The sequence below is a fragment of the Centruroides sculpturatus genome, unplaced genomic scaffold (genome assembly GCF_000671375.1).
Source record: "Centruroides sculpturatus isolate CEXI.00-Female unplaced genomic scaffold, Cexi_2.0 scaffold301, whole genome shotgun sequence".
Taxonomy (NCBI): Eukaryota; Metazoa; Arthropoda; class Arachnida; order Scorpiones; family Buthidae; genus Centruroides; species Centruroides sculpturatus.
Window position 1 is genome coordinate 688,938 of NW_019384595.1, and position 14,620 is coordinate 703,557.

At 31.8% G+C, this 14,620-nt stretch overlaps 1 protein-coding gene across 1 annotated transcript in view; it reads left to right on the top strand.

Moving 5' to 3' along the window:
* The window catches only part of LOC111624855 (armadillo repeat-containing protein 8-like), a 50,907-nt gene that overhangs the window by 341 nt on the left and 35,946 nt on the right, over positions 1-14,620 (top strand). The window contains exon 2 of the mRNA XM_023367815.1: positions 11,360-11,433. Within this exon, the coding sequence (XP_023223583.1) occupies positions 11,360-11,433 (74 nt within the window). The remainder of the gene's footprint in view (positions 1-11,359; positions 11,434-14,620) is intronic.

A 14,620-nucleotide genomic window follows, 5' to 3' on the forward strand; every position in this document is an offset into this window, starting at 1 on the left:
CTAAAAAAAAAAATCAGATATTTAAAATTTGAGTTACTCCTTTTGGATTTTTCTGAATCTTCCACTGAGGAATTTTATGAATTAGTTAAGAAGAGAAATCCAACAAATTAGATTTACAGATATTTACAGTTTCTTGGAATCTCATTCGAATTATAATTTCTTATTAATTTGGCATTTTATTAGCATTGTGGGTAGAGTTCATAGCAATAAAAAACCATAGACTAATCTTGTTCTGATGTATACAGTAAAATGTTAATGTAACAAATTTATGGAGTCACTGAAAAACATTTATTAGTGAAATGTTATTACAACAAAATATAGTAAAAATGATTGTGTGATGTGAAAGTTGGGAAAAGAATAACTTGCTTTTTGTGCTGTGTAAGTGATTAAAAAGCTCTTGATTGAAGAAATCTAGATTAGAGGTGAGAAATAATATCCTCATATTTAGAGTGCATTGCTTCTCTCTTGTCATCACATGTCAGAAAGTTATTAAATAATGAAAATCTCTTACACTTTGAGAATAAAGAAGTTTTAAAATCAGTTTTTCTAATATTTCTAGTTAGGCCAGAACAAATTTCTATTTTTAAAATGATAAAGGAAATTCCAACAAATTGACAATTTATGTTTGTAACTTTTTTCATTTTTTTTTCTCTGCCCTGTAGTTGCTAAGGATCTTTTTTCCTATGTACAACATAGGTTTGGTCATTCTCACAATGGCTGTTTCTCTTTCTAATAGATTGACTGAAGATATTAGTAGATAAGCTTTGCATGTCAATGTTCTGATAGCTATATGTTTGGATGGACACTTGTGCTTGGATTGAGTTTTGGGGGATAATAGTTGGTGGAGCATTAGATTTATGGGATATCCCAAAGTCTATATTACGGACCCTACAGATTTAAAATTATAGCATAGATTCATACTACACAATAAATTAAATGCTTGTACAAACATATTAAACTTGTCAATTCCTCCCATGAAATGAGAATGATATCAACATAATGCAGGAATAAAACTTGAAAATTATGATGTGTAACTCAAATGTTTTGCATTCCAAATTTTTCTTCAGTATTTTTGCCAGCACTAAAAACAAAGGAAAACCATTGGGAGACCCTATTGCTATGAATAAATATTATTTAGCATAAAATAATTATTGTCAACAATAAACTCATTTACTATAGAATGACATGCAGTGGGAAGTCTTTGTTTATTTGCAACATTTTGATAAGCATTGTCTCATCTCAAATGTAGTGACAGAAGGGAGCAAAGATATAATAATAATCTTTTAAAACTGAAGACAATCAACAATTGCTAAATTAGCAAAAATCATTTTTTCCCATCCTTGGATGATGTGCATGTAAAAAGGCATTCATCTAAGATATTCCAAAGAAACTGACAAAGCTTTCTCTAAATTATGTGTGGAATGTGTTGTTTTGTTAATTAATGGTCTCAGAGGCCAGTTGCTTTTGTGGGTCTTAACTTTAAAAAACAATTTGGGACAAGATGTGTTCAAAGATAGTCTTGAGTCGAATACTGAATGTGATAACAGTTTTGGCTTTAATAATCTTAATGGTTTTATATAGTAAGCTCTGAGGTGCATCATGATGTAACAGAATGAAATACGTTTTTTAGAATAAAGTTATTCATTCTATGATTAAAATTGGACGTTGTTACAGTACCATTGTTCCAAATCACAAATTGTTCTGTTACTAGGATTTTTAAATTATTGTCTATACAAAATTTCTTAATAACATATGATGTGCAGGAGGAGCTGGAACTTTAGTTGCAATGTTTTAAAATGTGCTACAACAAAATTAACGTTTTGCTTATGTTTGTTGGGATATTAGAAGTATAGCCGCTATAGCAGAGATGAGAGTGGAAACATGTCTTGACTAAGTTCTAGTATATATTTTATACACAATAGACTTGTGAAGGTATCTGGACAGACATGTAATTTAAATTTTTGTTTGAGAAAATGGTTATACCCTACATTGGAAAGATGTCACATTAATAGAAATGTGTATCTGATCAAAAACAAAAATTTATCTGGGAAACATTACTGGTAAGGCAGAATGAATCCATTAACCAGCTAACCATGGTAATCATACATAATTTAGTTTGTTAAATCAATTTTTACCTGTCACAATGGCTAGCTAGTAAGATATTGGATCTGAGACAGAACCATTTTTGACAAATTCTAAATTGGTCCAAAACAGAATCTGGCACCTCCATAGTGGAAAACTGGTGCAGACTCAACACAGTAAACTTTGATCATAAAATAACTACTCGCCACACCATACTATTTTAAAAATTATACACACACAACTAATTTACAGTGTGGTAACATTGAAAAACATTGAAAAAAACGAATGTTCTCGAACCCCTTCTGGGCTCTGCATCAGGTTCTAAGAGTTTTTAGACAGGAATTCAGTTAACAAATGCCCATCTAATTGTTTCAAACTCAAGATCGAACTCTTAGTTAAACAGCATTCGTTAATTGAATTCCTGTGTAAAAACCATTAGAACCTGGTGCAGAGCCCAGATGGGGTTCGAAAACATTCATTTTTTGAAGTTACCACACCGTAAATTGGTTCCATGTGTGTAATTTTTTTTATCATAAATTATTGTCTTGAATAAGCAGTTAACGCTATGCCTCCAATTTAGGTTCTTTCCATCAATATGGAAGGAGGCAAAGCTAATAATTATTCCTAAATGGGATGACTTAGATAAAAGCATAGCAAAGAGATAAAAGCTGATAAGTGTCTTACCAATGCTCAGCAAACTCCTCGACTGTTTGATCAGACAAAGAATTATGGCACACATCACAACAAACCATTTCCTAAATGTAAAACAATACAGGTTTCTCCCAAATACTGATGACATTATTTGCAAAGCAGTGAAAGGTATCAAACAGATATTAAACAATAATAAGTATTGTTGCGGTGTAAGCCTTGACATTAAAGGGACATTCAACCATATGTGGTGGCTCCTGATACTACAGACACTAAGAGAAGCTGAATGCCCAGAAAACATGTTATGTGGTCAAGGACTACCTTCACAACAGAAGAATAACTTATTACTCAAACAACACAGGTCAGCAGAGACCTAAACAGATGCCCACAGAGATCCAGTTCCAGACCACTGTTTTGGAACATAGTATATGATCAGTTCCTGAAAGCAGAAAAAACAAAACATTTTGGAGCTGGCATATGCTGATGATCAGTGATAATTTATGATCCAAACTGTCAATGAGAGATAGAAAGAACTGGTAGCAGTGTGCTTGGGAAAGTGAAGGAATTGGTGAACAACTAAAGCTCTCCTTCAATGTGAAGAAAACGAGGGCAATTTTATTCACAAAAGGTTGAACACCAGACCTCTATAAGAAAACTCCCATGATTAGAATGGGAAGTGAAAGCATAAAAATAGAGAAGCAGCTTCAACACCTAGGAATTATATTATACAACAGACTAACATGGCTTTCTCATACAATAACAAGTATAAACAGAAGTATTAATATGTTCAATGCCCTTGCGAGGGTGGTCAAGGCAATGTGGGGCCTGAATAGGGAGTCCATTGAAATAATATACAAAGAAACCTTTATTCCAAGGATTACCTATGCAGCAGCTGCCTGGCACCTGGCAGCCAAAAGACATTATCAGGAGGAAATTGTATGCAATAGAGAGAGCAGTCCAATGGGCAACCTTGGTCTGGACAACTGACCTAATTATAGTGAACTCAGACAGTAAGTCAGTGATCAGCACATTACAGCAATTTGCTGATACAAATACAATGACATGAAGCATAAAGAACATGATAAACAGAAGTAACACAAACATAAAAGTCAGGTGGATAAAGGCCTATAGTGGCATAGAAGGTAATGAATGAGCAGATCTATTGGCCAAAGAAGTGGCACATATAATGGTGAGTGACTCAAGGTAAAATCCCTATCTCAGGAATTAAAGAGATGATAAGAGAGAAATATGGAATGGCAAGATAGATGGACATATTCAAACAAAGAAAGGCACACGTTTTGGCTCTTGCCAAACATAGAGGAAGGTACTAAAGACCTGTGTTGGCTTCCAGTCAACTATATAAACTGTCAAATATATACCAGACATTGTAGTAGTGGTGAATATTTAAAGTGTATTGGTAGACGACAGACTGCAGCCTGCAACTACAGAGAGGAGATACAGGACCTAAGTCGCTTACTCCTGAACTGCTTCAAATATGAAAGAGAGAGAATGGAGAGATTAATACTATATCATTGTCACAACAAAATACCTAATCTGGAACTTTATAACATGATAGGGGACAAAAACCTTGCTCAGAATCTCAGGACCTTTGCAAGGAAAATACTGATGTAAAGGCTATGGAGACAAGCCATCTCCCTCGCCTACATACTGGCGAGTAGCCGGTACTATGTCATATAAGTAAGATAAGAACATTGTAAATATCCTAAGTGTTTTTTCAATCTTTTTATGTTAAATTTTAGGTTAGATTTATTGAAGCTAAATAAAATGAAACATTTTCCTTGTGGTGCGTTAGCGGGACAAAGATGACTCTGATCCCCATAAGGGAAAATGAAAAATGAAAAAAAAGTTGAATAAAGTAGCAGCAGCATAACTTTTATTACATTAAACTGAAAGTTTCGTTGTGATGTGTATTAAACTAAAACATTTTTACATTGGGCTGGATAGTAAATTGATGGGAGATTGGTGATTGCAAACAAATTTGTTATACTGGTGTTTGCTATAACAGCATTTTATTGTATAATTACATAAGTTACATATTAGTCTTGTAACATTAAATATTTAAGCTGCTTTCATTCAAGATGATTGTATGATCTCAATTTTTCTAACTTCTTGAAATCAATATTTCAAATTTTGAATCAATAATAATTTAGATTAAAATTTACAATGGGAGTCTTAAACTTATAAAATTAATATGAAACAACTTTTATTCTTTAACCTGAAAATAATTCTAATAGAACAAACATAATTTTGATTTTTAGTATAATAAAATTATATATTATTTTATTATGTGTATGTAATTTATTATTTTTTTGTAAAACTAACTATATAGTAAAATTTTTAAATATATTGTGATGCAGCCTGAAATAAAATAATAATATACTATATTATTGTATTAATTTAAATTTATCAATAGATTTAATACAGTAGAGTCTTGAAAACTCGGCACTCGATAACCTGGCAGTCCAGATAACTCGGCCACACCCTGGCAGGGCAAAAAAATCCTTAGTTAATTAATTTTCATTATAGACCGCTTTATGCCTCAAAGTATTTTTCTGAGGTCTGTCTTATCAGGTAAATTACTGTACACAGTGTATTCATTAATTTTCATTTTCATGTAGTAAAGGCTCTATGCCTTCATAAAGGATGTACTTTTCCTTTGTTTAAGGGTATTTGGGCAGTTTATTCTCTGTTGTATTCTCAAGCAAACAATACATACAAGTACAGTACAGTATTTTCTGAGAAAACACTCATACTTATTTTTTTAACCCCATTCCCGATAATCCGGCATTTTCACAAACTCGGCCAACCTTCGGTCCACATTAGGCCACGTTTTTGAGACTCTACTGTATTAAATTGTCACAGCTTTAATTGGGCTGCAATTTGAAAAAATTGTAGACCTGTAAATTTCCACTGTCATCTGTCCATCTGTCTTTCCTTAATCTCGAGAACAGAATTAGATGGACAAAATTTGAGACCAACTATGGAAACCTTAGGGATAGGAGACCTATTCGCATTTTTCACCGGATGCTCGCCCTCTGGTGTTTAGAAACAAAACTATTCTATCTGGGTCGTTTGAGTCATTCTTGTGTATTGTTGACAATAAAGACTAATATGAATAGAAAAAGCAAAGCTTTCTGTTGTATTCCAAATTACAATTTCAAAGCCTTACAGGAGCCTAGTATAAGTTTTCGTCTATTCCCACGTGAAAAACAGATGATTATTTGGAAGTCAGTCCGTTATATTTATGAGCTTCTCTGAATTCTGAACAAATGCATTAGACTTAAGAATTGGCAGTTTCCAAATTGTCCAGCTTTACATGAACAAGTTATGCTATCAATTTTAAAATGTGTTTTCTTAAAGTTTAAAATTACAGTAATTTTGTGTGGGACACAATCAGATTTAAGTATTTCAAAGTCCTAAGCTGAACTGTGTAAGGCCATTACTTACCCTTCACAATTTTAGAAGTCAATCATTAAAAAAAATAGAATTAAATTAGATTATGACTCTGATTTAATACAGATATTTGAAGAAAAAGATGTGGTTTCACTAGTCTTCTGTTTTATAACTGAATTTAATTAAATTTTTATACCCATTCCATTAAAAATCTTTTTTAAAATTGGTTTTTATCAATTTTTTTTTAAATCTTATGTTAATTCTTAGGAAAAAAAATTAATGAAATACTACACAAAATAAAAAGTAAAGTATATTTTGTTGGTTTGTAAAAAAATGTTTATTACAAAATTTGACAATTTTCTTTTTTGTACAAATGTTTGAGGCCCCTTGAAAGTCGAGGCCTTAAGCAATAACTTACATAGCTTTTTACTTGTAAATCCGGCCCTGATGTGACAGTGTCAAAGCTGATGCTTTTTAACACACAGGGCACAAATATGAATAGAACAATCTCACTTGTTTGTTTTGATACCTCTTAATGACATGTCCCGCTAGCAATAATTGCTCTCCTATAAAATTTCTCAATAAACAGCTACAAGCAGCATATATCATTACATTGGACAGTAATACAGTGGTGCCTCGTATAACGTACGCCTCAAATAACGGATTGGCTGCGAACAACGGACTTTCCGTTCGGCAATTACGTGAGGCAAACAAGTGCAAATGATGTTTCCACACTTTTGCCGTTGCTAATGACAATCTGCTATTTTTTATACTATATTAGTATTATTAGAATATATTATTAGTATATCTAAAGTACAGAGCTCCCGTTGGGATTTGGCTTGCTTCCTTGTTTATTGCATACATCACCTCAGTGCAGGATATTTACATTTATTCAAGTGTTGTGCAAATCATGGCTTCTAAAAAAAACAGAAAGGTGATTTCCATTGAAACAAAGCAAGACATCATCAGAAGGAGTGAAAGTTGAGAAAAACTTCCTTGTCAAATGGGGAGAGGTTCAGGAGTTTACCAACACTCATTATCCAAACAGAGCTAAGGCCAACAGGATCAATGATCTCTACAATGACACCCTTGCCCGTCATTTCCGACAGGTGTTGAAGAAGAGAGAGAAACAGACCACCTTGGACATGTTTTTCAAGAAGCCAGCTGCCAAAAGACAAAGGATGGAACAAGAGGAGATGAACCTGCAAGCTCCGGTAGCCTCTCCTGAATCTGACTCCGATTAAAAAACAATAAAAAGAGACCTGCTGCAATGTGTAAAAACTCTGTATCTGTATGAATGTGTAAAGAAAATGTTCCTCCACCTCCTCACAACATCTGACTACCCAGCATAATTGGTGACTGCTCCATTTTCATTTTTTTATGGTACAGTACAGTTATTTTATGCTGCGGAACGAATTATATGTTTTAACATATATTTCTATAGGAAAATGCATTTTGTTTAACGGACGTGCACCTGGAACGAATTAAGTACGTTATATGAGGCACCACTGTATATGATTAATTTTACATTAATAGTTGCAAGCAACCCAGATAAAGTAGCCATTTTGTAAAAATGCAGTGCACTCTATAGTTCATGAAAAATGCAAATTGACTATATATGAACTTCTGGTTTACATTGGAAGTCATATTATTTCAATTCAAAAGTTTTTCCCTGAAAGCAGGTAATAGATGATTGGTACGACTATTGTTAAAAGAAAAGTATGGTATACAGGAGCAAGATGATACTAATTTGAGATGGAGAGCATATATCTTAAATTAAATAAATTAAAAATATGATTAAAAATTGCAGCCAGCATTGTGACATCTTACAATAAGTAATCGCTCATTGTATATACAATATTTTAGTTCCTGCATAAATGTTGTTTATTTGAATAACTTACAATAAAATTTTTACAAATGATAAGAAATTTGCAGTGGTAGAAAATTTAAGACAAAAACAAAATTGTGTAAAATAGTGAAACTGAAATTTTAAAGTATAGAAAATCATTTCATAAAATTTGTGTTAATGATAATAATCATAGAAATATTTTTATTTTATAACAAACACAAAAATAAATTAGTCATAATACATAGGATTGTTTTTAGTATTTTACTGTTTATAACAAATATATATATATATATATATCTCAAATCTTTTATAGGTTAAATTTGTGTTATATTCCTGACATATTTGCATTCTATATTGTTTCACTTGTGCTATTGTAAATATATCATTAGTTATATCTATATAAAATGACTAATGAATTAAATCACATTCAGCCAAATAACAAATGTATAAACTCTGTTTGTATCTTGTCAATGATAAATACTATTTTAACAAAACAAGTGTTGTAAGTGTATATATATTTACATCAGTCAGTTCCATTAAAGCATTATTTATGGTAAAGTTTGAAAATGAGCAGTATTTTGTTTATTTTTCGTGCTCTTGTTGCTAATTTATGCAATTTTGATAAAACAAAATTTATATTTACAAATATTTACAATTCAGTACCAAAACAATAAACTAATTCTGAATGGTAAGATGGAGGTTGGAGAATTTGTTAGATATAATATCTAACAAATTCTGCTTGCAAAACATCAAAACATATTATGCTTGCAACAGAAATTTTTATTGCTTTTTCTAAGTGATAGGATGATGCCGATTTCATATCAAGAATTATAATGATTATTTTTTTAAATATCAAAAATAAACATCTGTTAGTTCATATTGATAGATTATTAACAAAGTCATCTCAAAATGATAGAATATGTTCACATAATTTCTAGACTAATTTGTATAAACCTACAATATTTTTGTAGCAGAGAACCAACCACTAGTAGACCGTTGATTGCAATCTTCCACACGGTGTGTAGTACTGATAGATATTTTTAAGCACTGAAGATAAGATAGTCAGATCTTACCTGCTATACTTAATAAGCAAATTATCATTTGTCATGAAGAAGGTAAGATAGAATATTGTAGTAAAAGAATTAGGTACTTACATTTCAAGGGAGTGTATCTAAAGTTATTTCAGAAAATAGACAAAATAGATGTGTCAGGACCTGTTAATGAGAGAGGTCATCCTCACATCACAATGGCAAGAGGAGCTAGAATTTTGAATTTCTTTATCAGAACAACATTTTAGTATTAACTTATAATGGATTACAGCATCTTAGGGAAGGAAAAGATATTTTCATTAGTAGATCATCTGTTTGTAGAAGATTACAGGAGCTTGAAACTGGTTTACAGTACCCAGAAGAAGCCATTGCTAAATGCTATACAATCAAGGCATCATGTGGAATGGCCAAAGAGTACATCAGAAAACCTTTAGAATTTTGTTTTCAGTGATGAGAACATGCTCCATATACCAGTTGGTGAACATGGTCGTGTCTGGAGAAAATAGGAGAGGAGTATAAAGCAGACAGTTAAACACCCAGCAGGTTGTATGACTTCCAAAGATATGGGAGATATTTCTGAACAGCTGGATGGATTCAATGATGTATTAGACTATTCTAAAAATTGTACTATTGCCTTCTGTGGAGGACCGCTTTCAGGATAACCCATTTGTTTTCCTACACAATCATGCACCTGCTCACAATTCTGGAAGTACCAAAACCCGGATACAAAACATGAGCATTAATTTTTTCCAGGTAACTCACCTGACCAATAGAAATAGTTTGATTGGATATGAAGAAAGCAATTTGGAAGCTAAAATCTCTGCCAAGAACAAAAGATGATCTTCAGGTCATGTTCTTAACAATTTATTTTGTTCAGAAATGCCACATTGTGCAGGCATAGAATGCACCATGTCAGTCATCAGAAGTAAAGGTCATTCAGTGAAAAACTAATTGTATGTAGATGACCTTACAAGTACAATATTCTATCATTTTGGGACAATGTGGTTGATATTCTGACTTTATGAGACAAACAGTTTTATCATTTTTTTTTGTTAAATATGAAAATTCATTGTCATCAATATGTTTGTTTACTCATTAATGTCCTCTAGCTTAAAACAAACAAAAATATCTCTGACATTTAGGATTGGGTTCAAAATGTATAAACTGAAAACAAAATTTTGATAAGATATTTTACAATTTTATCATTTATGATATAAAAAGGTTTTTGTTTATTATTATATTCATCTATTTATTAGCTGTATAGAAATAATTGGAATAATAATTCAAAAAGTTTCAAACTTTAAAACTGAGTAAATTTCAATTATTTTAAAAATTACTTTTAATAAGTATTAATTTGTTGTCTAAGTAAAGCTGCTGTTACTTGTAAATATAATAAAAATTATAACTTAATATAGAAAGGTAAATTCTGTAACTCAAACTAGGTATATTTAATTAGGTACTACATGTAAAACCAGTGCCCAGTAGGAACTACAGAAATCTACAAAAGCAAACTTTTCATCTGTGTTAAATGGTTATCGTCAGGCTAAACTCCATTCGAACTGCAAAAGTTCGAAAGGAACCTTTGCAGTTCGAATGGAGCTGTTAAAACAAACAGTTTGAAAAGAAAAATTTCTCAGGAGGTTTGCCACCCTTTTGCATGTGGTGTTTGCCATCCACATGCAAAAGGGGGGCAATGTAAGAGAGAGAGGGGAAATGGTTGCAAGACTAAATGTCATAGAATGATTCCCATGCAGGGGGGATGGAGTCTACCTCTAAAATAGTCACATGTGCCTTTGTAAATTTCTAACTGTTCTAAATATTTAACCTTGTTGTTGGTGCGATGTACTGATAGGATGGTCTGACCTCATTACACCTCCCACAAGGAATGGCTTAAATATTTAGAACAGTTAGAAATTTACAAAGGCACTAGAATAAATGTGGCTATTAATTTTAGAGGTAGACTCCATCCCCCTTCATGGGAATCATTCTATGACATTTAGTCTTGCAACCATTTCCCCTCTCTCTTACATTGACCCCCTTTTGCATGTGGATGGCAAACACCAATCCTGAGAAATTTTTCTTTTCAAACTGTTTGTTTTAACAGCTTTATTCGAACTGGAAAAGTCTTTTAGTCTGACTATGACCATTTAACACAGGTGAAAGCATTTACTTTTCTAGATTTTTGTAGTTTCTACTGGATATTGGTTTTGTGTTTAGTGCTTATGGAAAGATGCTTTTTAATTTTATTCTTATTTTTTACTTTTTGTTTCATTTTATAAATATTGATATATACTTAAGATTTTTCTTTTTCTTAAAGGAGGTTGAGAACAACAGACTTTATTTGGATCCTTTATATTCTTCAGATCCAGAAACATGTTTAAATGCTGTCATGTAAGCTATTGAATTAATTTGTTATGTATTTTTTAGTAAATATTAAAGTTTGCTTTAACATTACTACTAAATTACTATTCAAAAAATATTACTACTATGAATAAGCTGATGGCATTTAATGCTATTGTGTGAAATCATATCATAGATTACATTATTAGATCATATTGCTGAAAATTAATTTATAATTAATCTTTAGGATAAACTATTAGAATAATGAATTTGCTGTAATAGTATAAAATTTTGTTATTGTTAGATAATGCCATTTAATGTGTGGTGTATTTACTACAATCGATTCCCTTATAAGACGGTAGATACGTTCTGTTCTTTATGAATCAATTTTGTGGGAATCACAGCCAATCACAGCCTGACATGTGTGAAGTTTACGGACTACGGCTGTTTGAAAGGTTTTCTTCCATAAAATTAATTGATTCTAGACTAATCCGACTCAACATTTCCAAAATACATATATTTTTTTTTTGGAAATAATCCGTATAAACTACGCTATAAACAAAAAATTGTAGGATTACTTACCGAGTGTGCACCATTTGACATCGCCGTTGCTCAAGCTTGTTTTCGTTGCAGAATAGCACAGCAAACCGCAGCCGCGATTTCTGATGTTATTTTTCTGCGAAAACTTCGTTGAACCTTGGAGACATCATTAATATAAATAATTTTAATCGCCGTTGAATAAGAAATGTTTCTTTCACAAGAAATATATAAAATTATAGTACTGTATTAGACTTACGGTACCTAATTTACATACTGTACAGACAATAGCTTGCCTAAACTCTCCGTAGCGTGGCGCTGGACGGCGGAAAGTAGTTCGGCTGCCCGATGACGTTTTACGTAATTATAGGAGTTTTTTTACCGTTGTTTACGGATACCGCCACAATTTTTCGCCGTCTTATAGGAATCGTAATTATAGGAACCGTCTTATAGGGGGATCTACTGTATATCAAGATGGATACAAACTACATGTGAATGGTCTCTCATAAAAGTTTCAAGAATATACTATACAGATGTCCCTAATTTATGACAGCTTTATTCCAGAATGCCTGCCATAAGTCAAGCATACACAATAAATGGTGGTAATGGTGTATTGTTTCTAAAACTTGCACATAAGAATACATTATTTATTTATTCATTCATTCATTACATAAGTAAAGTTTGCAAGAAACTGAAGATGTCTTCTCAGTACAACAAAAATAATAATTGGCTCAATAAAAACTAAAATCAAAATATAAAATATGAACATATAAAGAAATTACTAAAATAACAATTATACAAAATTAAAAAATATAGATGAAGATTACAAATGGCTTTAAAATGATTAACACATTGACTGTCAACTACAAATCATCTTGTAGTTAGCAAATGAACAATAAGTGTCATCTATGAGATAACTTGTATAATGTTTTCTGTCTTGTTTTGCCAGTTATGACTATTCCCATAGTAAGTATTTGTTATAACTGATTAGGGCACTGGGAATGACACCAACAGATTGATTGGGCATAACAGAACAAACTATAAAGAATTTTACAATGTGATACAAGTTTTCTGTTTTGATTGCCAGATATGAATATTTGCATAGTAAATATACTACCAATTATAGATAATACTATTATTATACTACTAATATAGATGAGTTTAATATGTTTATTTAAAATTATTGGAAATTTTNGTATTCATTAATTTTCATTTTCATGTAGTAAAGGCTCTATGCCTTCATAAAGGATGTACTTTTCCTTTGTTTAAGGGTATTTGGGCAGTTTATTCTCTGTTGTATTCTCAAGCAAACAATACATACAAGTACAGTACATTTTCTTTGTTTAAGGGTATTTGGGCAGTTTATTCTCTGTTGTATTCTCAAGCAAACAATACATACAAGTACAGTACAGTATTTTCTGAGAAAACACTCATACTTATTTTTTTAACCCCATTCCCGATAATCCGGCATTTTCACAAACTCGGCCAACCTTCGGTCCACATTAGGCCACGTTTTTGAGACTCTACTGTATTAAATTGTCACAGCTTTAATTGGGCTGCAATTTGAAAAAATTGTAGACCTGTAAATTTCCACTGTCATCTGTCCATCTGTCTTTCCTTAATCTCGAGAACAGAATTAGATGGACAAAATTTGAGACCAACTATGGAAACCTTAGGGATAGGAGACCTATTCGCATTTTTCACCGGATGCTCGCCCTCTGGTGTTTAGAAACAAAACTATTCTATCTGGGTCGTTTGAGTCATTCTTGTGTATTGTTGACAATAAAGACTAATATGAATAGAAAAAGCAAAGCTTTCTGTTGTATTCCAAATTACAATTTCAAAGCCTTACAGGAGCCTAGTATAAGTTTTCGTCTATTCCCACGTGAAAAACAGATGATTATTTGGAAGTCAGTCCGTTATATTTATGAGCTTCTCTGAATTCTGAACAAATGCATTAGACTTAAGAATTGGCAGTTTCCAAATTGTCCAGCTTTACATGAACAAGTTATGCTATCAATTTTAAAATGTGTTTTCTTAAAGTTTAAAATTACAGTAATTTTGTGTGGGACACAATCAGATTTAAGTATTTCAAAGTCCTAAGCTGAACTGTGTAAGGCCATTACTTACCCTTCACAATTTTAGAAGTCAATCATTAAAAAAAATAGAATTAAATTAGATTATGACTCTGATTTAATACAGATATTTGAAGAAAAAGATGTGGTTTCACTAGTCTTCTGTTTTATAACTGAATTTAATTAAATTTTTATACCCATTCCATTAAAAATCTTTTTTAAAATTGGTTTTTATCAATTTTTTTTTAAATCTTATGTTAATTCTTAGGAAAAAAAATTAATGAAATACTACACAAAATAAAAAGTAAAGTATATTTTGTTGGTTTGTAAAAAAATGTTTATTACAAAATTTGACAATTTTCTTTTTTGTACAAATGTTTGAGGCCCCTTGAAAGTCGAGGCCTTAAGCAATAACTTACATAGCTTTTTACTTGTAAATCCGGCCCTGATGTGACAGTGTCAAAGCTGATGCTTTTTAACACACAGGGCACAAATATGAATAGAACAATCTCACTTGTTTGTTTTGATACCTCTTAATGACATGTCCCGCTAGCAATAATTGCTCTCCTATAAAATTTCTCAATAAACAGCTACAAGCAGCATATATCATTACATTGGACAGTAAT